The sequence below is a fragment of the Amblyomma maculatum genome, chromosome 1, assembly GCF_055883805.1.
Source record: "Amblyomma maculatum isolate TAMU_Amacu chromosome 1, ASM5588380v1, whole genome shotgun sequence".
NCBI lineage: Eukaryota > Metazoa > Arthropoda > Arachnida > Ixodida > Ixodidae > Amblyomma > Amblyomma maculatum.
The window spans coordinates 206,938,208-206,962,326 of NC_139344.1; the positions used below are offsets into that span (position 1 = coordinate 206,938,208).

Genomic DNA, 24,119 nt, shown 5'->3' on the forward strand with positions numbered 1-24,119 from the left:
CTGGAAAATTCCTCCCAATTTTAGATTGCACCAACGAAACCAACTTTACTGCAAATGTTATGGCATGAATGGATTTATACCATAGGGTTCACTGTCGATTCATATATATTTTTTTTTATTGCACTGATAGTTAGCGTAGTTGCACCATCCCAATTTGCGGATCGAATACTTTGTTCGTAGTTTTGGGAGCAGGCTTTCATTTTTTCACTGGTATTATGCTGGGGGTATGAATTTTGTGCAATGGATGTGATATCGTATTGTTGCTTGTGCCACAGTGTACTGGTTGTAATGAAGAGCAGTGTTGTGAACTTTGATAAGGCTGTGTTTTGTATGTAGATGGAAGTGGAAAGTGCATAACACCACCAGTCACGATAGGGAGCGCATTCTCTTTCCTACGGCCTTCTCAATTGCTGCGGAAGCAATGGGAGCTTTTCTCCTTGAGTTACGCTCTCCGTCTTCGCAAGCGGCATGATCACCTCACTGTTTGCTCCTCGTGCGCTGCCGTGGTTTTTGCCTGGTTTTGTGGTGTCATCAGCTGGTTTCATAGTGAACACACCAGCCAAATGAAAGAAAACAGAACGTAGTTGTTTTAGCTGCATGTCGCCAGTGTATTCTAAACGCGAATGAAGTCTTTGTAACAGAAATTGGCAGCTAGAACCATCAAAATAAAAATTCGGCGAGCAAATATATTACAGATAGTGCTGTCTTAAAGGCAGAAGGTGGTGTATTGATCAATTCTTTGCAAATGTTTCAACACAGAGGGCTATCAAAACTAATTTTATATTTTGTAACATGGTGTGCTGGCAATTGCTGTCAAAATTGGCCTAACTTTCATGAATGCCAAATTTTTTGTTTTTTTGCGTGTTGTCTCATCATATATCTCACCCGAAAATAGCTCTTTCAGATAATCTGAGAAAATAATGCTTTATATTTCGGTGAATAAACTTCCTCTTAGGTCAGCACGCTTCTCCTGTTTAGAGCGATAAATGGAAAATAAGGCGGGGCCTCTCTTGGTGGGTGTGTTTCTTTAGAGGTTTTAAATTCATAAAATCCGTTATGCCAATTTGGTGCCGCTATCGGTACTTCCCAAGTTCTTCAGCACAGTCATGTGCTCTGCGCCGAGACTCTTGCTGCAGGCGAGCTGCTTTTGAAATGCTATATAATTAATGGCAGTTGCGTCTATGCCAGGTAGCCACACACCAGCACATTTGAGCTCATGGGTGCACAAATGTGTTAAGTGTATGTGCTCTTCAAGTGAACATTGTATGACATATTTCAGGAAGGTGCCTTTTTTTATTATACAGCATGAAGCAATTCTATGCCAATAATGACAAACTTAATGGTGTAACACTCTGCATTGTTGCTTGCCAATCTAAGGCGTTTGGAAACCAAAAGCCTTATCCTTCAGAACTCCAGAATGCTTCTAAATTAGTGTTTTATTTTTTTGCTCCAAAGTGCTTAAGATTTGAAATTTAATTGCTCTAGACTACTCATAATTAGTATTCCTCTGGTCCAAAGTGCTCCAAATTAGAAATTTTAGTGCTAGAAAAATTGCATTTTTCCAGTAGCCTCACTGGGCTGTTGCCACATTGTTCAAACATTGAAGGGGTCACGCCGCATACTCATAGTTGTGTCCATTCTGAAAAAAAAAAAAGAAACATTGAATAACTGTCAAGGTAAGTTAGAATCAGGGGTGTGCAAATACTGAAATTTTCGAATACGAATATGGGAAAAAAATGTCTTCGAATATCGAGCGTCTAGTCATTGAAAAGAAAAAGGAAAAAAAATTGAAGAATAGCAAACATTGTCTGCTTTATTTCAGAATTCATGTGGTATTTGTTAATAAAATTAGACTAGAATTGTACTGGAGTGCACAACCTACTGAAAAATCCAGTATGAATTTTTTACAGAGTGCCATATACCAGTTTTTTATACTGGAAGGACCTGCATGAAACCGGGTTGAGCAGTCATATCGCTGCTGAGTACAGTAAACAATCGGTAACTTGGCTTTCAAGGGACCGGGTAACAATGTCCGAATTAACCAAAAGTTAGAATTATCAGATGGACCTAAAGAAACTGCCGAAAACCGTTTGCATCACAATAATTTTATCTGATGGACACCTGCACAAATGGTTGTCCACATTTGAAATGGAACCAAAGTGAGAACAATGTGTTTCCCAGTTTCGTTAAGTGCCTTGCTTTGTGCACACTGTTGGGAAGGCCCTTTTCACAAAACGGCCTCATTGCATTCGGCAATGCTTCACTGCACAGTGCACTCGGTCAAGTTTTGTGGTGAAGCATGCAGTGCGGTGAACTGCAGCGAATTTGAAAGCTTTCAGTGTATTTGGCAATTTAATATGAATGTTAAATTTTTGAATATTAATCGAACGACATGCATAATGGATTTGTATTCAAAATTTGGAATATTCGCACACCCCTAATCAGAATATAACTTTTGTGTTAAAGAGGCTTCGTATGAAAGTGAGTTGAGCAGAGCATTCTCTTGTTCATCGCAAGAACAGACTTTGCTGTTGTGGCGGTTAGGGCTGGAGCGGCACAACAGGATCTGGCCTCTGCCCTGACAAAGCCTTGGGCAGGGACATCCACACCCCAGGCAGAGACAGTAAAATGTCATGTTAGAGACGGGGCCTGCTGGCCCTTTAGCCAGCAGCCCACAAGGCTTCTGCAGTTTCATTGCACACCTCCAGCACCTCTGAGCATTCGATGGACACAATGCTACCTTTGCTCTAGCTGCAGCGGCAGCATACCTCTCTTAAGTATAAAAAAAGAGAGAGAAAACCCAAATAACTGACCCTGACAAATCTGAAATCTAAGTTGTTGAATAATCAGAAAGAGCAAATGCAATCAGCTGTCTGGCCTTTACCACCTATGGAAGGCAATTGCCTCTAGCCTATGCAATAGCGCGATAACGTGAGACAAGGCGACACTTCCTGTTTGTTTTCTGCATAAGTTTTCAAATCACATCCTCATAACTCGATGAACATCGCATTCCTTATACATTGGAACTGTTGTGGCCTGGTTAAAAACTGCATTTATGTAACAGACCTTTTAAACTCATTTCTTCCTGTTGCTTTATGTTTACAAAGGACCAGCTTAGGACCACAACACAACAGCATTCTAAAGAAATAGTCTTGTTTTAACAGAGAGCGAACAAAAGGCTCTGTGATGGTGTAGCTATTATAGTACAGAGCAGTGTTGCAACTGTGGAAGTCAAGTTAAAAATGGAATATGAAGCTGCAACAGTCTCTGTTGCAGCTTATATGCAATAATATGCAGCTGTTGCATGGTATTTTAATAAACAATATGTTCCATATAGTTTGAACCCCATTTAATAGTCACACTTAATGACTTCTGGGAGAAAATGCAGTTGCTGACATTTCCTGGGTTTTTAGATTTTTGAAGGAAGCAAAGCTTTTGTACAAATTGGTAAGATTTTAGGCCATTTTATAATGCAGACACATTAACCTTGTGTTTGGTGCATGAAGGCTTTGGTTGCTGATGTACCATTAAATGCAACACAACACTTTGAAAGCCATGTGGCTTCCATTGTGCATTGATTTGCAGCTATAAATTGAGGCTTGCTTGGAACTGTTTCTGCATATTCCTGACAGACTGCATTGCTAAGGGAAACAGCTTGGCAGTTTTGTCATTTCAAACCTAGCGGAACCGTATTTGTATTTCATTTGGGTTTTGGTTATGCTAGGTTTCCCTTTCTTTTGTTTGACATATTGACATGCATGGCAAATTTTATTTGTCTTTACAGAGAGGTATCAGTCTCAGTCTGAAAGTGAGAAACTTGTTCACAAATGTGGGTCTGGGCCATTTGTGCCACCAGCACCACCTTTGGGACCAGTGGGCATGATGGGCCCAGCAGGGGCACCGTGGGCGCCATTGAAAGCTGAACTGCTGTACCCACAGGCCCCATCGACCCCTGTGATGCCATCAGAGCCTTACCAACAGCAGCCATATCATGTCTGGTGGTCAGTTGGTTCACCAGGCACATCAAGCACCATGCCTATGGCACCAGTAGCACCTTTAATCAGAGTTTGGAACGTAAGTTTTTCTTCTCTGATCATCATCTGAGCTTTTGACTCTCACCTTTAATGGGTTTTTCTTGCTAAGCTCACAGCATGTAGCATTCTTTTCCTGTTTTTCATTGCCCTTCTAAGTAGAACAAGCATGCCACTGCTTGTTCTGTTTAGAGAAATTAAGACACACTTGTCCTTAATGAGAACATAAAGGATGCTGAGGCTGACATGTGTGTAGTGAAAGCAGATCAGTTTAAAAATATGTGTGTGGTAACTCATTTATAGTTGATGTTATCTAAGGCCTTGAGCATCAGCACTTTGTTTCTAGGAGCCGTTTACCGGCAGACTGAGTGCCTTGACTGTGGAGGGTGTATCGAACCTTCTTGAAGGCCTTGAAGGCATTGACAAGTCACGGGTCCCAGACTACCAAAGCACATTGACGCGGCACAACATCCATGGCCAAGTATTGTTGACTTGCAACATCTCTGAACTGCGTGAGGTGCTCTCCATGACCTTCGGGGACTGGGAAATCTTCAAGATGGCCATCCTGTCCTTGCGGGAGCAAGAATTTCAGCGTGCGCAGCCCAGTGCTGCACCAGAGGATGTGCCTCCCATACCATTCTCTCGAGAACGCACTCACTCTGTATCAACAACAGTTCCAGGTAAGCGTTCTTTTTAACGTGCCACGCTTTTTTTATTTTTAATTCACTTTGAATGGGCATCATACACGAAGAGGGAAAGTGAGCTTCACACAAACAAAGCAAGAAGTGCATTTTGGTAAGAATCCTGAACAAGTGGCAGCATTTAAATTATGAAGTCTTTATAGTTCTCATTGCAGATATTTTCCATCAGAACATTATACCGTTTTGTTAAAATATGTCTGTTCATGCCAAGTAGTCCAAGGCCAGCAAGGTGTAGCTCGGAAATGGTTTCTCGGAAATTTTTATGCAATGCATGCATAGGTGAATTCATGCAATTCTTGATGCAATTCTTGATGCAATGCAACTGCAAATGCTGGTCTTCAGTAAGAAATCACGCAGGGGCAGTTCCATATATAAAGAGGTGAATAAAATACAATTACAGTGTGTACTATTCTGCTTGGTTACTTAGATAGTTTAAATAATTTTTTCAACTCAGCTGTTCATTTTTGTCATAACTGAGAAATGAAATGGTAGAACCCTTTTATAGTAAAGTCACTGGGGACTGGCAAAAATCTTTACTATATCAGGGTCTTTACTATATCAGTTGTCGCTGATGACATGGTTCCGAAGATGCAGTCTGGTAATTAAATGGCTAGTTACTGAGCATGTCTTGTTGCTTAATGAAAAAAAAAAATAAAACTCCAAAATGCCTTCTATCTCTCTCTCTTATCGCCTCTTCCTGCCATTTTTTTTTTTTTTTTTTAGTTACAATATTTTTTGTTTACATCTTGTGGAAGCACCTCTTAAGCATGAAGGGCAACATGGCTACGAATACAACCCAGTTTGATTTCATATGAAAACCAAAGCCTTTCATGAACATTGCATCATCTTTTGCCGTCTCTGTCTTTTAAAAGGCAATAGATGAGAAATGCATGCGGCAGTCAAGTGCTGCAAAACACCACATGCCGCGCCTCCAGTTTTTGCCACTGCTGCTTCATGCTTCGTGATGCACAGTACTGCGAATGTTTGGCCGATTCTTCCCTTCCCTATTTCTCGCTGCGCTTTACTCTTATTTACTTTCTGAACGTACCACGCCGTCTTTTTTCCATGTTTGTAAACAGCTTTGCATTTTTTTTTCCCCTACGTGCTGCATGCTTCTCCTCACGGCTCCAAGGCTTACATTAAGTTGGCTTCTTCCGAGTGCTGTTTAGCTTAGTGGTAAAGCCATTTAAAAGAGCAATCAGTGTTTTTGTTTTCTTCAAAAAAAAAAAAAGCCTTGCGACCCTAGGTAGCGCATGTGCCAATGTCATTTCATGGGAAGTCATCGCTTCAGTCATACACACTTTACTACAACCGATTTTTACCAAAAATGTCTTTATCATAAAGGCGGAAAAATGTACAGTTGTCTATGGAGGACGACCTAGGACTTCAGTTTCACTTTACTATATCTGAGTTCACTATAGCATGGTTCTACTGTAGTATAATAAAGAACTGGATTGAATACTACTGCACCTCACAATAAAAAAGAATTACAGGACAGAAAAAACAGTTTAACCATCTTTTGAGTTTACCCATGAAATTGCTAGAAATGGCGAATTTATTCAATGTAAGCTATCATCAACCCCACCAAGAAGTAGAAAACGACTTTATAAGCACTGAGAAGGCCTTGGATATTGCATCAGACAAAATGTAACTAAATTCAGCAAATACTAAATCGAATTTCTGACACCTACTCGTTAAGGGGAAGACCTAAGCAATTCTGTAGGATAAAAGCATGTGCTCAATTTTATATTTTTAGTCTATATAGTGCAATACTTAAAAAAAGAGTGACTGATGTTTATAAAGTGCTGAGAACTGTTTTTAGGGGATGTCAATAAAAATCGAAGATGCTGTAGTTTTAAATTCAAATCAAATTTGTCCATTTTTTAATATTATTGACTTTTGGCTGATTTCAAAATAACGTAGAGAAAGAGCGGACAACTCTAGAGCTACAAATTTTACCCAGAATAAAGAGCAAGGCTTTTATAATACAGAGAAAAAGTTTCAGTGACAACACCTTATTACGTTGCGCCAGAATGTAGAGCTGAATATTGACAATTTTCAGGACAAGTGCTCAATTTTATATTTATTTTTATAATTTTAAACGATATAGTGAAACACCTTTTTTAGTCCCTAATATTTATGAGGTACTGAGACGGAGATTTGAATAAAAGTCAAAGGTGATGGTTTCTTAAATTGAAATCAGAGTTGTCTCTTTTTGCTGTTTTCAAATTTTGGGCAATATTGATGCATTGGGGAGAAAATTCCTCGTAGTCTAGAGCTTCAAATTTCACCTTAATATAAGAATGTAGCCTGCATAATAAAGAGAAAAATATTTTAGTGACAGTTGCATAAGGCATTGCGCCAGAATGTAGGGTTGAAAATGGACTTTTTTGCAGCTTGTCGTTCCTGGAGCAATGTTTGCGATTTTTTGCTAGAACAACATGCAGCAACAAAAAATGCTTTTAGCAGCTCTTCTAAAAGCAAATGTTGCTTAGCTTCATTGAGTGAAAAATAATGCACGGCAAAATTTTTGTACGCGAGCAGCATTGCTCCAAACTTTTGGAAATGGCAAAAACTGTGTTTTCCACCTGTAGGGATATATGGCTTTTGTTCTGAGAAAACCATGCTCTATCTTGCTAAACTAAGGTGATTCCTCTGTGTCGAGACATTTGCTCATCACATATAACACATGTAACACACACATATATGGCATTTAATGAATACACGAACGTTACCTAAGAGGCAACATCATCGACTGCAGTAAAGTCTCAAATGAGTTAACGCATGCCATCCGCAATTCAGCAGCAGCTGCCATCGTCACCATGCCACAGCTCTGACACATTTCATATTAAGACCTCTCTCAAAAGAAAACATTGGGCAAAGGTCTATCTGGCCTGGGGTGCAATATAAGCTGAAAATGAATGCCAACCAAGTTAACTCTTGTAAGAAATATGACGTTTTAAAGCCTACTTGGTTTCTTCATTACGGTGTGACTGTGGAAGATTTGAAACTTGGCTTGGCGCTATTAACATTTGCGGAAAACACATTAGCAGAGCCTAATTGGCAGCTGTGGCAGACACACTTTTGTGAAGAATCCTTCTAATTACCTAGCTAATTACCAAGCTCACTAATTAACTTTTAATTATTGTGTTGGGTGGTTAGTCTCCATGGGGAAATTGAAGGATCGTGAACTAGTCGATGTTATGTCAGAGGTTTTGAAACTAAGAAAAACTCATTTTCTAAAGCCCTTGTACCATGAGGAATTCCCACGCTTTTTTCCATGTGAAACCATAACTGAGAGCAAGAGATGCGCAGGAACACATTTCTTTGCCTTATTTCTTAGCATAACTTTCAGCTCTCTTTTTAATTGGCTGGTGCATGCTGCAAGTAGTGCATTCTACTTTGGGCTGTAGGTTTTATGACAAAAAAAAAAAAAAAAAAAAATGGGCTTGAATATAATGCTACTGTAAAACAATATCTTGGGAAAATGTGCCCTAGCAAAACAGTGCACATAATAAAGATACTACGTACTATTCTTCTTACAAGCTTTGTGGCTATAAATGGGCATAGCTGTAGGGAAGAAAATAGTAAAATAAGGTGAAAATAGGAACATTATGTGTCATTTGGTGATCTTCATGGCACTCGGAAGCACGTAATAATAGTGATAGTATTGCACTACACAGTAGGCTGAAAAAAAAAAAAAAAAAAAAAAAAAAAAATTAGAAGAGAGAAATCAGCTTTTTAAGTGCAGCAAAACATCTCAAGAGAATAGTGTGAAGCGTTTAGGCAATTTTATTTGTCGGATTGCAGCTAGTCATGTTTGCGGCTAAATTTTAATAATGTGGTAAATAGATAAATGTTGACAGCATAGTACATACGGGTTTACTAATACTCAATAAATCTGTTGTTGGGTGAATAAGGTAATTCACCCCACTGGCTACTGTTTACAACTTTGTGGCTTTTGCCATGTTTGGGTCAGTATTTAAAACTATTAGTTTTTCCTTCAGGTGATCATACAGATTCCAAAGCAAAAGACAAAACAAATGATAGTTCAGAGAAGTCTGATAAGTCTGCACACTCCCAGACAACTGGAAGACGACCAAATTCATCGCTTGAAAAACAGGCAAGTCTTTAGCACTCAAAATTTTTGCCTTTGTGAGTGGTGGGCTAATGCATAAGTAATGGATTGCTTTAATTAGCAATCAAAAATTTAGAGGACACAGAGGTCTGCTCACCCTGCTCTTCTCTTCTTCCATCATTACTGCTTGCTGCATACACTGAGCCTGTGTCATCTTTAGCGACATACCTCCAAGGACGCCCTCTCCCGCAGCTTATAGAGCTGGACACACGCGGTGTTGATTCGGGCTTCATTCCAGCCTGATCTGTGGACCTGTCTAGACACGTCTGCCAAGTCTGCCGTCATGCTTAGCCATGTTATGTGACCAACTCACCTGTCAGCTGCTAACTACCACCTGCCAACTGTCAGCACACCTGTCAGCTGGGCATTGTCCACATGGGTCTCACGACATCGCGTGTGAAAATGCTGGCAGGCATTGGATTTCTGCTCCAGTGATATTTCTATGCTATATTGTCAAAGAAATCTTTATTATTTTTTTTTTTTTAAGTCAGGTCATTGCTGCTTGAAATAGTGCTGTCTGCTGGGATTCTGGCTGAAGTAGCCAATATCACATCCTCTTTTTAGCCCAAATAGCAGCTGCGAGTTCCTAAAGCAGAGCATTGTGTTGTTATTCGGATAAATGACCTGGCTGCTATTTTTTAGCTGTACTCCATGCATCAGTTGTGTGAATCATTGTTCCTGCCTGCGTCATTCGTTGCAAAGAGCAGTCGTAAGCTAACTTCTTTGTGGTTGCTGGTAGGCTACCTTCCAATCTATTTTGCTCATTAGTTTTTCTGATTTTAAAAAGCTAGTAAGAAATTTTAAATCTTACCTGCAAGTCAGAACAGGAAATATGGAATGAAACTGGTGCTTTTTTATATATGCTTTTGTTTTATGAAAGGTATGTTTGCTTACATTTTAATGATAATTGCATAAATATACCAAATTGTATAAGCTTACTATAAAAGGGCTGCACAGCACATGCACTTCCAGGAGTGCTGGAGCAATATTCTACTGCTGCAAGGGAGTATGCCTCTTCCACCATGCATTGCATGGGCAGCTTTAGGTGCAAACCATTTTCACCTCAAGCATGGTTGTCAGAGGGGCAGATTTGTCGGTGACTCTGCAAGGGGCAGCGGCTGGGAGGCAGCTACTAGGGGCAGTTGCTAGGGATGGTTGCTGGAGGTGGGCTATGACAGGCAACTGCTGGGGACAGTTATAGAGGTTTTCTTCTTTCTTTGGTGCATTTCTTATACTTTGTCGGAAGCTGTATTTTTATTATTTTTCTATGGCAAATTTCTACTGAAAGCAGGGGGTGCACAAATTTTGTTGGTGTGCAAAATGGGGTGCTGGCTTAGCATTGTTCGTGCAATGTTCATCATGGCTTGGATACCTACAGGTGACAATGGAGGAGAGCTTGATTGTTGGTGCCTTGGAGACCCTGAGTGAAGAAGCCATGGAAGACACTCTTGATGAAAGTGTAGCCCCACATGCAGGATTTCATCATTCGCAAGTAGGCCCTTCAGTATTTGCTTTGCAGTCTCATAGTTTATACATTTGTAGCTTCATGTATACTAGTGAGCTCTGCTACGTTGTCATCATGACATCTTCTTCATGCGCATGCGATGGGTGAACTGTAGTTAACTCACTTCGGAGCACGTCGCAAATACAGGCAGCCAAGCCATAGTGGGTCACTGTTGGATTACTATTAACACGCAGTGTATTTGGTGGCATATTAATGAGGTGTGTGATCATTTTTATTGCTTATTTTATACTTTAGCCTTACACTAGCACATAACCAGCAGCTCTAATTGGCTTTGAAAACTCCTGAATGGCTAAGATGTAGCACAGCTTGGTAGCTTGATCCAACATTCGATTGTTCAAAGAATTAAACTCTTTTGAAGATGTCTGCATGGGCATAAAGAAAAAAATATTCAAGGGATTATAATTGATGCATTTAATTTAAAACTAATTTTTAAAGATTAGTACAATAATAGGGTACATGATTTAATCATAATCTTAATGACAACATGCTGGTTGTTTAGGTTTAGACAAGAGACTTGAGGGCGATGCCTTTGCGCGAGGGCCTACAAACATAGGTTCGCAGCAATCGTAAAAGCAAAGGTAATTGACTGCTCCCACCATCATCGGGTATCAATGGTAACACACAAGTTGGGTCAAAATTCAAGCATGGGAAAGGTTCAGTGATGCGCCACACCCGTAAAAAAGCTTCTTAACTGGCTCTTCCGGTCATTGTGGAAAAGGAATAGATCTCGGGGAGACAAGTGGGATATGAAAGGCCTTAGGATTTTAATACCTATGATACGCATGCTGCGAAAGCTAGAAAATATGTATTGTAATGATGGGAGATAAATTGAGTTATGCTTTTTCCTAATAAATTTTATCTCTTATTGCCAGTTTTCAGATGTAGTCCAAACCATCAGGTTATGTGGGATGCACAAGAGTACATATACTAGAAATTAAACTAGCAGGCATTGGGTTTACACTCGGGGTGTGCTGTAAACATCCTGATGTTAAGTTGGTATTTTTGTACCGTGACATTGTGTGCATGAAAGCATTTCTTGGGTACTTATATTCATCCACTCTAAAGAGGTGAAAGCCAGTGAGGGAATGTGTGAAAGATGAAGCATGGTTGAAAGACCACATGAATGCAGTTTTGTTGAAATAGTGGTCACCTACCAGGTATACACCAGTTATAAAAATTTTCAGATGAGTGCTTAATTTGCAAAGCATGATCATTGAAAAATTTACTGGTGTGATGAGGGATAAAAGAAATGGACAAATTCAGTGTCACAATGCTACCTGCCGCAGTAGCTCACTGGTTAAGCATTCGGCCGTGGAGGCGGATTACCTGGGTTCGAACCTAGCCATGGTGGCTACGTTTCATTGAATGATGTACGCTTTTATTATCTCTATTAATTCGAAGCCCTCTACTACAGCATCCATATTAGCCTTAGTCACTTCGGGATGTTAGAAACCTCACATGGCACATGCGCGACCACTTATAATGACCTCAATTATAACGAACGCTCTGTTATTACAAATGAAGGTGGGGCTACCATCCAAATACGTATTACGGCGGGGGCATTGAGTTTCAGGTATAACGAACAACCACTGCTTCACAACTCGGTTAGAGCAAACGTGGAGGCACCGTAAACATTAAACTCGACCAAGCTGTCCAAAAATTTGCGCTTCGTGCTGGCGTGGCGATCAAAGAGAGTTTGCCAACTTCACGGCACACAACCTCCCCCTGTTCTGCTACTTTCCAGCACCCCCCACCCTCCCCCTTCTCCGGGAAAGAATAATTTAAAAAAACACATAAAAATGAAGCACTGGAACTGCAGAAGGAAGGCCTACCATATGCCGATGAGCATGTTGGCTCTGTCTTGTGGTATGACTTGCTGGCCCAGTTAGTCGCGTGGCATGTGTCGATTCCCCATTCAGCGTTCTGCCTTGTTTGTGCGCTGCTGTAGTGAGCAGACAGTGCGCAGTTGATGGGTTGCTCCTTTGTACAGTTGTTACATTCTTGATGCACATGGTTTACACTCATTGCTGCATCTTTAGAATTTTGTGGAGAATTGGAAGCTTCGAGATACCTTCATTGCAAGGCGCCGAGAGCTACAAATCCACCGAGTGTAATGGCAGACTGTGCAATGTTGCATTGCTGGGAAAGTGGCTAATAATAAAATAAAACAAATAAGAAGCAGACCTAAAATCAAACCCAACAGCACTCTGGAAGAAACATTCAGAATATGCAGTTTTGGGGAACTAAAAAATTGCATATTGTGAGCATTGAGAGAGATGGTAGGGGTTTTTAAAATGCTAGTAACATTGTGCAAAGGTTAGAGTGAATAACTGACCAGAGGCCTTACAAAAAAGTCTGTGATTATGGCATGAGCTTGGAAACCTGTCTATGAAGGGTGGCCTTTATCATAGGCTAATTCAGATACTTCTGCAATGGCGCTGAGGCTAGTGCAAAAGCCATGTTGACATAAATGTAAAAAACTTCATTTGAATACAATGGCATTAAACGATGGAACATATTAAGGCATGCTGACAGAGTAGCCACTGTAATGTTGCATATTTTTGTGAAGCAAGGAAACTAAGTGTAGATGTTTCTTTTTGCCAGGTGTTGAGCCCAATCTTGTCTGATCCCGGTGAAGGGGAGGAGACAAGTGGAACCGCAGGGCGTACAACAGGGGATAATGAGGTGGATGTCGTCTACCTGAAAATGCCTCATGGGTCCCCAAAGTACAAGTAAGTAAAGTGTTTAAGATAACTGTATCAAGGCAACTATTTGCTCATATGCAGTAAGCTGCCTTATGGGCACTGTGCAGGAGTAACTCGCGCCGCGATGCGAACTGCCCTCGCGGCGGTAAAGAGATTTTTGTAGTGGCCGGTGCGCCCTGCCACGCCGCGGAGATGCGCCGGATCTGCTGTGCTGGAGTCGCATTCACCATTCATTCTTTCTTTTCGCGGCATTCTATGGTCACAAATGAATTGCTTGGTTGCAGTTGCTGGGTTGCTCGTTTGCTCACGTTTTCACTGGCCTGATTAGATATTTTTTACGTCCCCAAATAAGCGTTACGAAGCGAAGCGACGCCAAGTTTGGATCGCTGCCGTCTAACAAGCAATGAGCTGGCAATCATCCCCGGATTTGCCACGTCCAGATTTTCCACGAAGCATTTTTCCCAAAAGAGGGCACACTATGTTCACCTGCGTTAGCAGTGTTTCTTTTTCTCAACTTGTCAAAAGAAAAAGAAATTGGGCAAGTCATAGCCACCTGCACTATCTGCATGGTGCCAATTGGCATTCGTTCTGTGCACTTACTATTTTTTTTTTTTTTCTCTGAGTAATGTGACATTACGTCCTGTCTAATCTCTTTCCCAGCGATATGCTGTCATGTAACTTCCTTTCTATAGTATAGTTCTGCGCATATTTCATGTTGTATGTCTTCGTGCGATTTCTTTTGTCGGGGTGGGTGGGCCTTCGTCAGGTCTCAATACACCTTTTGCCTGCTCTCCCTTAGTTTTCATTGCTTTTGTAATGCAAACCAAACAATGTGTGAAAAAAGAAAAAAACTTCCCCATGATGATCAAGTACCAGCTGTCCGCTTCGCTCTCCTCAGTTGATGTGATTCAGAATCATAGTGCCTCTGTCTGTCATTCCATACACTCTATTGTTAATGACCCTTTGATGTCTACTGAGCTGTTGAACCTCAAATGATGAACTATTTCTCATGCCATACTGCTCAATCAAGGCTAGTAACTTAGGTATACGTTACTTTTTTTTTACTTAATAGTGGACGCTCTGAACAGATCTTGCATTCATTACACGCTATCCTCCAAACAAGTGGTCGAGCGACTGGCTGCCACCGGTTACCTTCCCTGTCCTAACTTAATTTTGTGGCAGAGAACTCGAAATTACAGTTAAAGAGGCAATAAGTATCGGTAAAAAAAAAAAAAAAAAAATCTAGCATTCAAGTCAGGATTTGAGGCAGGACGTTCTTTCAACGAAAGAGAAAAGTAGGCATAATATAATCCCTGCATGCCTGACAGAGAGGAAAACATACATGTGTATTAGAAACCGTAGATCGCTTGTGCAGTGCTGTAGTAGAGTTTTCCATTCTCATAGCTGTGTCACTGTATCAGCGACCACATGCGTGAGCACCGCATGGACAGAGCAATCAGTGTAAATCTGCCATCCTTTCCTTTATCGTCGAGAAAAGTGACAACCGCCTAACCAGAAAAACAGCTAAAGCATTTCAAAAGTCTTCTGCTTAATGTAAGTGCCTGTGGCATTGTCAAGCCCCGTAGTCGATCTTTAGTTTTCAGGCTTTTTGCATTGTTTATTTTTTTTTCCTGGCTTTTTTCTCCTCTTCAGCTCCAGCTTCTATCATTCCTATTCTTTTCCCCATACTCGTTTCATCCTTCTCCGCCGCTCAGTTCTCCGCAGCTTTCCTTTTTCTTTTTTCTTTTTCTCAGCCAGTCTCGCTTGGAGCGTTCAAGGCTGGCTTTGTATGAAGCTGTACACCACAAGTGGGAGGAGGGGTGTTCGCCACAAATGTTTTTATATTTTTCTACATTTTTTTCGTGTTTTTATCCCCTCCCCTTCTCTTTTTGCTCGGCCTTCTCCTTCTGTCGTCTTCTGTTTCTCGTGTTTCCAGCCTAGAAATAAACGCCCAGCATGCAGCCAGGGTGCTTGTTTGTGTCTTTCCGTCTTGCGTCGTGTGGCTCCCGCATTGTTTGTGCTTTGCTACATCACTCTAGCTGGCCGAAACTGCCACCATTTCGCTGCGCAGACCCCGATTACATTCCCACGGCCACCTCTTTCAAGCGCTCGCCCTGCCCTGGCTATGGTGGCCAGATTACCAGGCGGCAGCGCCAGCCACTACAAAAATCCTCCGGCGCCCACTCGTGGCGCTGCCTGTTCGCTACGAGTGCTGCCCCTTGTGTTTCTGCACGGTGCCCATAGAGAAAAAAAGACCAGAGGAACAACTTGCTTTATGTGGTCACAGTTTTTCATATGGGCAGGTGGCAAAGGGATGAGAGAGAAACTTCTCTCTCCACATTTAGGGGAGAGGAAGGAGAGGGTGGGAAGGGGCGGGTGAACTAGTGTCTTGGGAGTTTGTGGCGAAAGCGGAAAAATGCACAGCCAGAAACGCCGTGCAACAAACCCAGAGATTAGCTGCCGTGAAGGAGGTGGTTATGATGAGGCTGGAGGACATTGCTGCCTGAGGATGCTTCCATGGCAGAATGCAGGACTTTATAGCTAAGCCAGTGCTATAACAGTTTTTGCTAATTCATATGCTAAGTCAGTGTGAGTCATGTGCCTAGCTCTGCTAATTTTGTATGTCATCTGGCAGCTTTATAAAAAAAAAACAATGTTCACATTTGGCTCAGGTCATGCCATGTCATACAATGTACATTGTTGGTGTAAACTTATCACATTCGAAGCGGTGGTCTTGTGGTAGAGCATCTGCCTCGCATTCGGGAGGCACCAGGTTCGATCCGCAGTGCCACCGGGTACCCACCGGTTTTCCAATGGATACAAAACTTCTCCTGGCCTGGTGCTCGGCTATTATATAATGAAATGCTTGTGAAAAGGATCGACCAAAAAAGGGCCACATATCGGCTTCTGCCACACGAGGCAAACTTATGGTTTTGTGATTGATGTCATCATCATCACTGACCCATCAGCACAACTTTTTCTAAACTGTTACATAAACTTTATGTAATAGTCTTTGTAGAGAATCAAAGCTATCACTGTTATTCATAGTGTAATAGTAAAAAAAATAAGAGCATGATGGTTGTACTAATAGGATGACTGTGAATGGTAGCGAGCGCAGTGTATTAGCTTTCCAAATGTGAATTTTCTTATCTTCCATTCTTTCTATGGCCTCTTTCTTGAGGCTAACAGTATTTGTAAATATAAAAATATTACCGGCAATAATTACCATTTGTGGAAATTACTAGTCCTGTAATAGTGAAGGCTTCTTACACTGAATTCTCTCTTCATAAAGGAAAGGAAAGAGAACTGTTTTGACAATAAGGAAGGGATCATTCCACATCGAATGGTCCAGCATTTTTTCGACCATGAATTTTGTTGAAAAAATCTCGCAGGTTTCCTACATTTAAAAATTACACTTACCGGCCTACTTTTATTTTGCAAAATGTTTTCACGTCCCATTGACACTTTTATTTTTCTATATAACTTTCCTTGGTTTGTTAAGTAGAGCTCAAGGTTATTGACGCTTTTTATTGCACATTTTTGTTTGGGCCTTTAAGGGTAGTTTTTTTCTGCTCAAAACTGAGATTTTTGCCTAGGTATGCTGTTTGGAATCTTTTCCTTGTGAGCATGTTGGTTATTTTTGAGCAGAAATATTTTCTCATTGTCGCCAATTTCATGAGCTATTATCGTATGCTAAAATATTGCCTCTATGCTTTTGAGCTTCCCAAAAAAAAGTTTTCAAATTCTCTAATTTTCTGTTTTTCTCTGTTATGAGTGAATTAGAAATAAATTCTTTTGTGACTATCATGGCAATCCTTTGTTCTTCAAATATGACCACTAAAAGAATTCAGCGATTAAAAATACTTCTGCTAAAAAATGTTCATTGCCTTCCCTACCGGTTATATAAATAAATAAAAGTGCCATCAGGATGTGAGAATATAAAAAAAAGAAAGCGCGCTGCTAAGTGTAATACTTAAGTGTAGAATATTTTTTGCAACAAAATCCATCATGTTTGAAAAAAACGGTGAATTTTTTTGCATGGAATGACCCAATAACCTTAGTCTAAGCGGAGAAACCTGTTGGCAGCATTAGCTTACTTGGTCACCATTTTGTCATTATTCAGCGTGGCCACTGGAGGTCAGGCCGCTGGAGACTGTGCGCTGCCTGAAGAAATTCCTCCATCTGTTGTTATGTTAAAGAACACGGTCTATGTGCTTGTGGATGGTGTGGCGACAGTGGCTTTAGTGGATACCGGGGCAACCATTTCAATAATGAGTTTATCGTTTAAGAAGCAGTTAGGACGCAAAGTTATGTTTGTTTGGGACAGAAATGTGAATTTTCATGGCGCGGGTGATGAGGTGTTGTGTCCCCTGGGAATGTGTAGTGCTTCGGTGTCTCTGGGTGGAACGGTAGAAGAAAGATGGCACATGGCGCTTTTGCGTCGACTATCACCGCCTGAATGCTGCAACAAAGAAGGATGTGTATCCCCTTCCCCGGATCGATGACACCATAGATTGTCTGTTCTCCGCATCATATTTTTCATCCGTCGATCTGCGATCGGGATATTGGCAGATCCCTATGCACCCTGACGACAAGGAAAAAACGGCTTTTATCACACCCGATGGCCTGTTTGAATTTAATGTAATGTCTTTCGGGCTCTGCAATGCCCCTGCAACTTTCGAGAGATTTATGGACGCTGTCCTACGGGGACTAAAATGGCAAATATGTATGTGCTACCTCGATGATGTCGTCATTTTTGGCCGGACATTCAATGAGCACAATGAACGCCTCGCTCTCGTGCTGGACTGCTTCAAAAACGCCGGTCTAGTACTTAATTCGAAGAAGTGTCGCTTCGGTGAGCATCAGATTTTGGTACTAGGACACCTCGTCGATCGTGAAGGCGTCAGACCTGATCCTCAAAAGACCGCGGCCGTTGCATCGTTTCCAACACCTCAGAACGTGGAGGAACTTCGAAGTTTCCTAGGACTGTGCTCATATTTCCGCCGCTTCATTCCCCCTTTTGCTGACATTGCCAACCCGCTCATGTGCCTTCTCTACAAAGACGCTCCCTTCGAGTAGACATCAGAGTGTGACTCTTCTTTTTGCCAGCTCAAGTTTTTACTAACATCACATCCGATTCTCCGGCATTTCAACCCTTCTGCTCCAACGGAACTGCACACGGACACCAGTGGTGTTGGCGTTGGTGCTGTGCTGATTCAGCGTTACGGCGACAAGGAACATGTTATTGCTTATGCCACTCGTTCCTTAAGCAAACCTGAACACAATTACACAATTACTGAGCAGGAATGCCTCGCGGTAGGTTTCGCTGTTATGTATATGGGCGGCCCTTCACAATGGTCGCTGATCATCATTCCCTGTGCTGGCTGATAAACCTCCGTGACCCATCTGGCCGTCTTGCACGATGGGCAATCCGTTTGCAATAGGTTGGGGCGTAACAATAGGTTATGCACATTTGTGTGCTCACAGGAGCAGCATTAAATTATTACTGGCAATATTATGTTGCACTTACTGGTGGCCAGCTTACAGATGATCCTGTGTTCAATACATTGCTTCACAAATACCTTTTACCCTGTACTACTCAACACATCATGCATGATGCAGGCTGTAAAAAGGTGAATAGTTTTTATTTATACCTGTAGAAAAATATCAGTCTCTCATTTTACTGCAGAAGCAGCCATTTCCGATGCATTTATCAAAGCAAGGTTAATATGGCAGCTGCCAGAGGTGCCTCCAGAGGCCTGCTGGAATATAGCTGTTGCAATCCTGTGGCAGCGCGAACAGATCTACGTTGCTGGCCATTACAGGAGAGCACTGTGCTATCACATCAATTCCTCCACTCCTGTCCTGTCACCTGTCACAACATTCCCTTCACACCCCTCCTGAAGTGCTTGGCTATCATCAGCACAGCTGGAAGACTAGCTTGCCTTGGTCAACTAGGTGCAGGATATCTTGAATAAATAAAGTCTCTCTCTCTCTCTCTCTCTCTCTCTCTTTATATATATATATATATATATATATATTTATTTATTTAGGTGTGTTCAGATAAGAACAATTATTGAGGTCCATGACCATTGCTTGTTTTCGATGAAATTTTTATATGTGGTGGGAAAATGTCTTGACACAAAGGAATAACCCTTAGTTTTTGAAAGATATCCAGTAGTTTTCTCAAAAAAAAAATTGTATATCACTAGAGGTGGAAAACGCAGTTTTTGCCATTTCAAAAAGTTGCAAGTTTGGAGACCTGCTGCTTCCACACAAATTTTATTGGCAATTATTTTTTACTTAATAAATCTATGCAACTTTTACTTTTATAAAATTTATTAGAAAGTCAATTTGTTGTTGCTGTTGATTTCGTAAAAAATCGCAAACTTTGCTTCAGGAGGAATTCGCTGCAAAAATGTTCATATTCAACGTTACATACTGGCACGATGCTTTAAGTTGTTTGCACTAAAGCTTTTTCTTTTTATTATATGGGTTACGCTCATGATTTCACACAAAATTTGGAGCTCTAGATTGCTAGGTGTGTTCTCCACAAGGCATCAAAGTCGCCCGAAGTTTGAAAGCAACATAAAAGGGGCAACTTTGATTCCAGTTTAAAAAAAAAACTTCATCTTCGATTTTTATTAAGATCCTTCTCAAGAATCCTTTGTACCTCACAAATATTACAGACTAAAAAAGTGTTGCATTATTTGTTTAATATTATAAAAGTAAATATAGAACCAAACGCTTGTCCTAAAAATTGCCAATACTCAGCCCTACATTTTGGCACAACTCAGTAAAGTGTTGACACTGAAACTTTTTGTCTATATTATCCAGGCTGTGGTTTCTATTTCTGTAGAAGTCTTAAGCTCTTATGCCTGTTGGCAGGGTTGAAGATAGCTTAAAATGGAATAAATTCGTGATTTCTGACAATTTCGTGGGATAACACAAGTGGCGTTTGAAATTTTTTTCTATCCGGTAATCTCTTTTATTGCAGGGTGCAGTGCTATTCAATCCAGGTCTTAATGATATTATTTTGTTTCTCAGTTGTGACAAAAATTAACAATGGTACATTTTTGAAGACAATTTTTCTAATGCGCATGGGGATAATTTGAAGATTGTGACGAAAGGCCTTTGTTTAGCATTGGCCTTAAGTCTTCTAGTAATGATGGTCATTGGGGAAGTTGTCTGCTGCATCCTAATTGATAATTTTGGAGCACACAACAGGTACTTGTGTAGACTGTGTAAAATTAGTGTCGTGCTGCCACATATACCGCAACGTAGTGCACAGCACAGAACCCAGGCTCAGCTACCTAACTTCTACTTGTGCTTGAGTGTAATGAATTAAAATGCAATTGTAAGCAGTGGGATCTCTTTTGTTTCAGCTACTCACCGCTGTCAGCCTCTGTTCCGGATTACGAGTGGGGTGTGCAAGGTCCAAGCCCCACGGTGTATTGTAGCACTGACCTTCCACTGGAGAGCTATGGTGTGTCGGCTCCACCCTCGATTGCATCCAGCCCTAATGCACCACCGCCAGGTTCATTTGACAGTGCAGCTTTCATGAGCAAATGGGATTCAGCAGGCCAGAGACCGCGCAACAAACACCTCGACTCAGTTGTGGCCCAGGAAGGCATGTCTCGCCGAGGGAGCTTGTCTCGGGATGTGCCCGAAAGCAGCCTCATTGACCACTGGAAAGGTCTGGATGGTTCTGACGTGCACCAGGAGCGCCACCGTCTGGAGATGCTGTCCCTCCCTAACGATGCTGCAGAGGATGAGAATGCCCCACTGATTGAAGTGACACGACCCATGTTTCTTGGAACGCTGTCTTCGCGGGATGCAGAAAGCTCATCGCGTAGAGAAAGGGAGTTCATTCAGCCTTTTAAGCTTGGCCGTGGAGCTAGGAGGTACAACTTTGAACGCCAGTTCTCTGTGGATGAGCGGTCTGACATTGACACGGATGAGCACAAGCCAGATGGGGCCAAATCCACTTCAACACTCTCCCTCACAATGCTCAAGAGTGCGGACGGAACTACAGAGACCTCAAGCCCAGCCACAGCACTCACTCCTCTCTCATCATCGTCAGGAAGGTCCCCTGAGGGAGAGCTGAAAGTGCGCCGCAACTCTGTCCCCTCAGCGCAGCCTGATGAGCCGAGGACCGCCGAAGATGGTGTGGTGCCATCACAGAGTACCCCCTTTAACCCACCAGAAATGTCAAGCCGCACCTTTTTGCGTCATTTAGCTGAACAGGAACACATGGAGCAGATTGGACAGCCATCGTGTGAGGGAACCTCGTCCGATACTGTTGTCATTGCTGGTAAGGCCACCGATGCCAAGCATCTCTTTTCAAGCTCTGAAACTGTCATCTAGAGTAGTTATTCTTCCCCAGGAGGAAAATTTGCCTTGTTCAAGTGCATTGCTTTTATTTTTTGACATTGTGCTTTTAGAGCAGGTGACAGTGAATGCTCCCGGTGCATGGTTTATTTTTTATTTTTTATCTTAGTTGTAGCATTTAGGGAATGAAGGTTATATAAGTAAGGCCTTATGTAAGTTCTATACCAAGGGCCACAAGACATGGTATTTTTCTAGTCTATAGTATCTTGATCTCATAGCCATGTTGTGGAAATGTCACTTTGTTGCGTTAAAGTGGGCATTCTCTTATCCTGTAGTAGTGCATTTTTCTCTTTTCTTATCGTAATTATCAATAAAATAGCTTTACTTTAATAGCCAATCATACAACGAAACATCAGCAGTATGCCATCTTTTACCAGCCCAATTTTTATATGTCTAACTTCATGCATATAGCATGGACCTTGGTGTAGTTTGCTAATTTTCCCAGATTAAATGAGGCCCATATGAGCAAAGCATATTGTTGCTTCACAAGAGAAAAAAAAAAAAGATGTAAAGAACGTGTGTGGCTTCTACATTACATTCAAATAGTCTTAGTGAGGGATACTGAGGACAAATTGAAGTTGGCCTGTATCGATAAATTACCATGCCTTGATTACAGATGTGTTACTTTCACTGAAAAATGAGCTTTTATAGCCTAGGAAAGAGCAGATAATGAAAAATGTGGATATTTCAGACCTCTGGCCATTTTTGCTGGCAAACTATGGTGTATCAGGACAGTTTTTGTTCACCTTCAAACGGCGAACATCAAGTCGTTTTTGGCCTTCGTGTCACGAATTTGAATCGAATAGCAGCAAGAAACTTTTCTAATTTCAAATTCCGACTCCCTGGCCACATCTTTTGCTACTGCTGCTGCTGCTGAAACATCACCATAGCCAGAAACACCCACAAAATGGGTTTTAAGAACAACAAATTAGATAGAGTAGCCCTCGGTATTTCTTTAAAGGGGCCACAACATGCTTTTTTATTTCATATTATGTCTGTTTTAATTTTTTTTTCTTTTCTATTGGGTAAATTGAAGGCAAACAGTGGCTTTAGTGTTACCTTTTATTTCTTCCTTCAGCCAGCTCTGTGCCACTGTGTTGCATATTTACTTTTTGTGTTTCAGTTAATGAAAATAGTGCTTCCTTAGCACTTCCTTATTCATGCTTCTACCTTTAGCTTCACTCTGATTTTCTCATAGTGCTACTCAAGAATTGACCAGGGTTAAGCCTGAGCGGTTTTTCTTCTTCTTCTTTTTTTTTTTTTTTTTTTTTTTTTAAGCAATGTAAGGAAGCACTTTTGACTGTGGTGAACAGTTGCTGCCAGAGAAGGACAGAACCTAATTTCTGTTGGGTATGGCCCTGAGCTTCATGGCAGTGATATTTTCCTAAGCAGGCCATGGGGCTTCATGTTGGAATGACATTTCAACCCCCTTTAACTTAATCGATGTTTCCACGGAGTCACCTTATTTGCAAGAAATTCAAAGGTCACACAAGCAGTGAGAATATGAGATGCAGTGTGTATGCCCAGAAACGTATGGCCTTTGATATGTAAAGTAGCAATTTCTTAGCACCCTTAACCTGCAACTGCTGTACAGGGCTATAAAAGATTACTGTTTTATAGCTAGCTGCATGGAGTAGTTGTGCCATACATGACGCTTACATATGCTGTTCTGAAGTTTAGTGCATTGTCTTTTGTTTTTGTCTGTTTTCGTTAGATATATATTAAGCTAAGTAGGTTCATTGTGTTTTCATTATTCATACAACTTTATAACTCTGTTCTAGGAGTGCTTTGCAAAACCTTATATAGTGAAAGGCTTGCAGCTTTGTAAGGAGCGATTTATCATTCCATGCAGGCACATAAGGCCACTGAAACAAAGTGTTATCTGCTGAATTGCTGTAGTGTAATGGCCTGTTTCCTTTGATTGTATTCCATTCTTATTGCGGGGGCTTATAATTCAAATTTTTAGGCCAACCCCTGACTACTGAATGTCTGCCACACTGCCTGGCAGGTCCCAGTGAGAGTGTGTGCACATTGTAAAGTGAGTGGTGGGCAAGAATTAAAAATGACATTGAATTGGAATAAATGGTTGCTTTATCTTAGCCTTAGTTGTTTTGTTCTGTACACCCGGTGACATTTTCTGCAAGCTAGTCCAAGCAGTGCCTGAGCGATTTACAATGTTGCTAGATTTAAAATGTCATGCTGTGTGAAACAATATGTGATTTTGTATTGTCTCTAATGTTACCTATTTTAAACTATATTTAATGAAAAAGAAGGAAGTAATGACATCTGGGATGCCTTGCACTTTGCTGAATTGAAGTCTTTGCATTTATTTACCTCAAAGTTCTGTGCATCTATTTAGTTACATTTATCCAAGAACAAGTGCATTGCCCTGGTGTTGTACTGTATGTGTGCACATAGTAGTTTTGATACAACTCTTGGCCTAGCTATATGTGTTAAGGGTGCAAAAATTTAAAGTTCAGCCATGCTGGGAATTTGGTTGTCTTAAATAAAATATTTTGTAATATTTGTCCTGTGTGTGTGAATGAGTTATGGCATTGCAAAATTGTTTTATTACCAGTTACTCATAATTGATTTGAAACTTTCAACGTTGCAGCAGGATGAAATCAA

General features: G+C 41.1%; 1 protein-coding gene across 2 annotated transcripts in view; it reads left to right on the forward strand.

The window, feature by feature from the left end:
* Arms (Ankyrin repeat-rich membrane spanning) overlaps positions 1–24,019 on the forward strand; it is a 70,852-nt gene extending 46,833 nt beyond the window's left edge. For both annotated transcript variants that reach the window (XM_084590106.1, XM_084590107.1), the window contains exons 22-27: positions 3,785–4,074; positions 4,378–4,711; positions 8,740–8,855; positions 10,249–10,362; positions 13,000–13,127; positions 20,486–24,019. In XM_084590106.1, the coding sequence (XP_084446232.1) occupies positions 3,785–4,074; positions 4,378–4,711; positions 8,740–8,855; positions 10,249–10,362; positions 13,000–13,127; positions 20,486–21,467 (1,964 nt within the window). In that variant the 3' untranslated portion in view covers positions 21,468–24,019. The remainder of the gene's footprint in view (positions 1–3,784; positions 4,075–4,377; positions 4,712–8,739; positions 8,856–10,248; positions 10,363–12,999; positions 13,128–20,485) is intronic.
* Positions 24,020–24,119: the final 100 nt, after the last annotated feature.